Source organism: Myotis davidii, unplaced genomic scaffold, assembly GCF_000327345.1.
Source record: "Myotis davidii unplaced genomic scaffold, ASM32734v1 scaffold1437, whole genome shotgun sequence".
Lineage (NCBI taxonomy): Eukaryota > Metazoa > Chordata > Mammalia > Chiroptera > Vespertilionidae > Myotis > Myotis davidii.
The window spans coordinates 1371484-1375831 of record NW_006288601.1 but is presented as its reverse complement, the minus strand read 5'-3'; the positions used below and the strand labels follow the sequence as shown (position 1 = coordinate 1375831).

General features: G+C 40.1%; 1 protein-coding gene across 1 annotated transcript in view; it reads left to right on the top strand.

Annotated features, from left to right (window-relative positions):
- The window catches only part of TANGO6 (transport and golgi organization 6 homolog), a 160442-nt gene that overhangs the window by 60476 nt on the left and 95618 nt on the right, over positions 1 to 4348 (top strand). Inside the window, exon 12 of the mRNA XM_006760364.2 lies at positions 3444 to 3578. Coding sequence (XP_006760427.1) covers positions 3444 to 3578 — 135 coding nt within the window. The remainder of the gene's footprint in view (positions 1 to 3443; positions 3579 to 4348) is intronic.

The following is a 4348-nucleotide window of genomic DNA, read 5'->3' as shown; positions in this document are numbered from 1 at the left end:
CTCTTGGTTCCATCTTTGAAAATATCTACATCAAATCTGTTTAGATTTTCATCTGCATAATATAACACATTCTGACAAGACCACCACCACCACCAATGTGGACAGTGTTGTGCCAATAAATGTTTAATAACTGAGGGGCATGCCCCCGCCCCCGAGTGCACAAATTTTTGTGCACTGGGCTACTAGTAAATAAATAAAATAAATTCCCCAAAATGTGAATCTGAATCTAATCATGAAAACGCAGGACAGAGGAGCAAGTTAATGCGATGAGGAAGCAATTGGCCAAATACAGAATGTGGGAAATTCTACAGGACAGATGACCCAGTTTCTTTATCAAATAAATGGCACCAAAAAGGAGTAGACTGTTGTAGCTTGAAAGGGATGTATAATCAAATACAATGTGTGGATCTTGATTCAAACAAACCAAGACATTTTTGAACAGTCATGGACCAAGTATTTGAAGATATAAGGGATTGTTGTGTGTAGTCATGTTATGGTAGTAACACATGCTCATTGTAAACACATCTCAACAACATAGAAGTGCAATATCTAAAAATTAGAGATTTCTGATTAAAGATGGTGTGTCGAACACATGTGTTTATCTGCCTCCTATGGAAACCACAAGGACCAGTAGAGCAGGGAAGGAGAGACGGTAAATAAAAGAGAATAACATTTGGAAACTGGAGAATAGTAGCTGATTTAGCAATTTCAGAAAATGGAAAGCTAAGTGCCTGCATGGGAGAAGTCAAGAAGCAAAGCACTGTATTTCAATACAATTGTTTTGAAAAGAAAAAAAAAGAAGCAAGCTACTTCTCCCTGCAGAACCCTTGGAGGACTGGAGGCCCCAGATTAGCTCTAAAGATGGAGGTGAATTTAGAGCTTAAAATAGGTTGAAAGGCTGCACTAGCTTGGGTCGACCACTTGATTCCTTCCTCAACTTTGTACAACCACCCCCCACCCCCCAGCGAAAGATTGGAGGTTTATTCTTGAGAGAGGTTGAACCCAAGAGACTCTGAACTTGAGTGGTGTTAGCACACTGAAAAACTGGAGGATTAGGTTGACATCTACATGCTCAGCAGTGAGGCCTCCAGCCCCCTTCCCCTCAGTTGCTAGAATGGTGGCAGCAGGTTTACACATCCCCATAGGTTAGTGTGAGGATTAAGTGTGTCTATAACTGTGCTATGTTCAGAATGGTACCTGGTAAGTAGTAAATGCTTAATGTTATTATTAAATTAACCAGTGAAATAATTAAAGGTGGTTGTCTCTGGGCCGGAATCAGGTGGGAGTAGGACATTGCTGTTTTTCATAATAAACTTTCAGGAATATTTGGCTTTTTAAATTATGCATCTGTACAAAAAATTTAAAGGAAAGGTAAAAGTCTCTCCCCCATCTCTGCAGCAGGCTTTAGTCACATGCCTATCCTTGTGGCTCTCAGCCCCACCAAAATCACAGGAAATGAGTAGAAGGGGGAGGAGCTGTTATCCAATGGGTATGGTGGTTTTGATGTTACAAGAAAGTTTGCAGGAAAAGCTACTTCATAGATGACAATACAGCTGATTATTACATTAACAGCTTCCAGGGTTTTATGTATGTATATTCATATGGACAGATATAGAAAAGTTCCTTCTTAACAAAAATAGAATGATGTTACTTGTTTTCCAACATATATAGTGGAGAGGAACTTAGAAAAAGCCAGAGGTTAGATAGGTCTTTTCCAGTAATTTAACAATAGGTGTTCTGATACAGAAGCGTCCTATAAGCAAGGTGTGCTTTAGAAAACTCTTGAAAGGCAAAATAGGTAGCCCAAGATACTTGATGAGAGTTTCTCTAAAAGGACCAGTATCCTTAACTCTGGCATCAATAAAGTCCTAGGCTAAGAGGGTGGTGAAACTTGCCATAACTAGCATTGTTCATTTCAGTAGGTGGAACTTTAAATAATTTTTCTAAACTTTCTGCCTTATTCCAAAAGACAAGTGTTAACAAGCCACTTTTTTTTTTTTACTTTAAGCTTGCAATAAAGATTCTAGCGTAGTGTGTAATTTGCCGAGGGAGTTGAACATGCAAGCTTGCATGGTATTCAGAGGCTTATTATGACCTATCTCAGCTGCCCCATTTTCAAAATGATTTTCCTCTTTTGAGCCATTAATCCTCAGTGTGTGTGTGTGCGTGTGTGTCCATATGTACATGTATGTGCATGTACATGTGTATGTGTATGCGTATGCTGTCTTTTTTTTGCATATGCTTTTATTCAAAGGCGTTTCTTCCTTTGAAGGTGATTAATCAACGTGCAGTTAAAATTACGTGGATCAAGTTAGTTCCATTTAAGGTGTAGTAGATAGCCAAATGCGATATAAAATATATGTGAAAGTCTTAATCCTTTAAATATATTTGATACTTAAAAAATGACTCTGGTTCATTTGTACAGATTGTTTGAGGACACTGGCTTCTGCATAAAATTGAATGCCTCTTCCCCCATTCTTTGCTTAATTAGAATAAGACTGTTAAAATGACAGGGGTGAGGCCCTGGTCAGATAGGTCAGTTGGTTAGAACATTGTCCCAATATGACAAGGTTGTGGGTTCAATCCCCGGTCAGGAAAAATGCAAGAATCAACCAATGAATGCATAAATAAGTAGGACAACAAATCGATTTGTGTTTTTTCTCTCTCTCTCAAAATCAATAAAATTTTTTTAAAATTCTTTTAAAAAGTGAGTGGGCCCTAGCCAGTTTTGCCAGTGGATAGAGAGTCAGCCTGTGGACTGAAGGGTCTCGGATTCAATTCTGGTCAAGGGCACATACCTCGGTTATAGGCTCAATCCCCAGCCCTGGCCGGGGCTAGTACAGGAGGCAACCAATTGATGTGTCTCTCTCACAGTGATGTTTTCCTCTGTCTGTCCCCTTCCCTTTCACTCTCTAAAAATCAATGGAAAATATATTCAGGTGAGGATTAACAACAACAAAAATAGTTGCTAAGATGAGGGGAAGATATTCTTGAGGAGGAAATCTCATTAGGAGAAGTAGATCTAGGACCTTCTAAGTTGGTCAGAAAGTAACAAATCCTTTTTCATTTTAATTTCCTGCCAAAATTCATGAAAAGTAAAGAAAGTTGGTTTAATACATTAAAACATTTGGGAAAGTTTAGATGGGCTTTCTCACTTATTGACCATATGGCCTTGAGGAGATAACCTCCTTAAGTCTCAGATTCTTCGTCTCAGAATGAGGATAAGAGTGGTGACCTCCTGGAGTTAATATGCGGCCCAAGTGATGTTGTGCATGTGAAACACGGAGCACCATGCCTGCTACACAGTAGTAGTTATTGTTGAAGGTTCTTGCTATCCTGATGTTGATGTAGAAGAAGATGAAGATGTAGACGTAAGATGTAAAGAAAATGTTGAGATTTGTTTTCTTTCTCTCCACTGATTCTAAATCCCTTTTCTGTGGTAGGTGGTGGACTTTGTAGCAGCAACACTGCAGCGAGCATGTGCAAGCTTGGCCCACCAGACAGAGAGCACCGTGGAATCACAGACACTGAGCATGTCCATGGGGCTGGTGGCTGTCATGCTGGGAGGAGCTGTTCAGGTGAGTTGCAGACATGAGCCAAACTTGAATGGAGGGAGAAGCGAAAGAAAAGAGAAAAACCTATTGTTTCCCTTCCTTATCCTTGTGAGAAATAAGAATAGATATTGCACAGAGGAGAACCAGGATAAACAAGTCAAGTTGTTGGTGAGGATTGTCTCCAAAGTAAAGGACAAGAAAATGTGCACTTTCACTCTGTCACCTGCATAGTGGTCACCATCAGAAGGGCAGGGCCTTTCTGACCTGGCACAAGCTTGATTTGGAAACACTCAGCACAGTGTTTTGCATCCATGGTGAAAACTGAATCCTCTTACCCTCACTTGTACTGGCTTCCAAAGCTGGTTCCTACTGTGCCAGTCTGGGGAAACCTTTGTAACCTGCTGGTTGCTTAGGATTCCATCTGTTTTATTTTATTTTATTTTATTAAAGTAAATCTTTATTGTTCAGATTATTACATTTGTTCCTCTTTTTTTCCCCCATAACTCCCCTCCTTCCAGTTCCTACCCAACCCTCCGCCCTCACTCCCCACCCGCTGTCCTCATCCATAGGTGCACGATTTTTGTCCAGTCTCTTCCCGCATCTCCCACACCCCTTTCCCCCCCAAGAATAGTCAGTCCATTCCCTTTCTATGCCTCTGATTCTATTATAATCACCAGCTCATTCTGTTCATCGGATTATTTATTCACTTGATTCTTAGATTCACTTGTGGATAGATGTGTATTTGTTGTTCATAACTTGTATCTTTACCTTTCTCTTCTTCTTCCTGTTCTTCA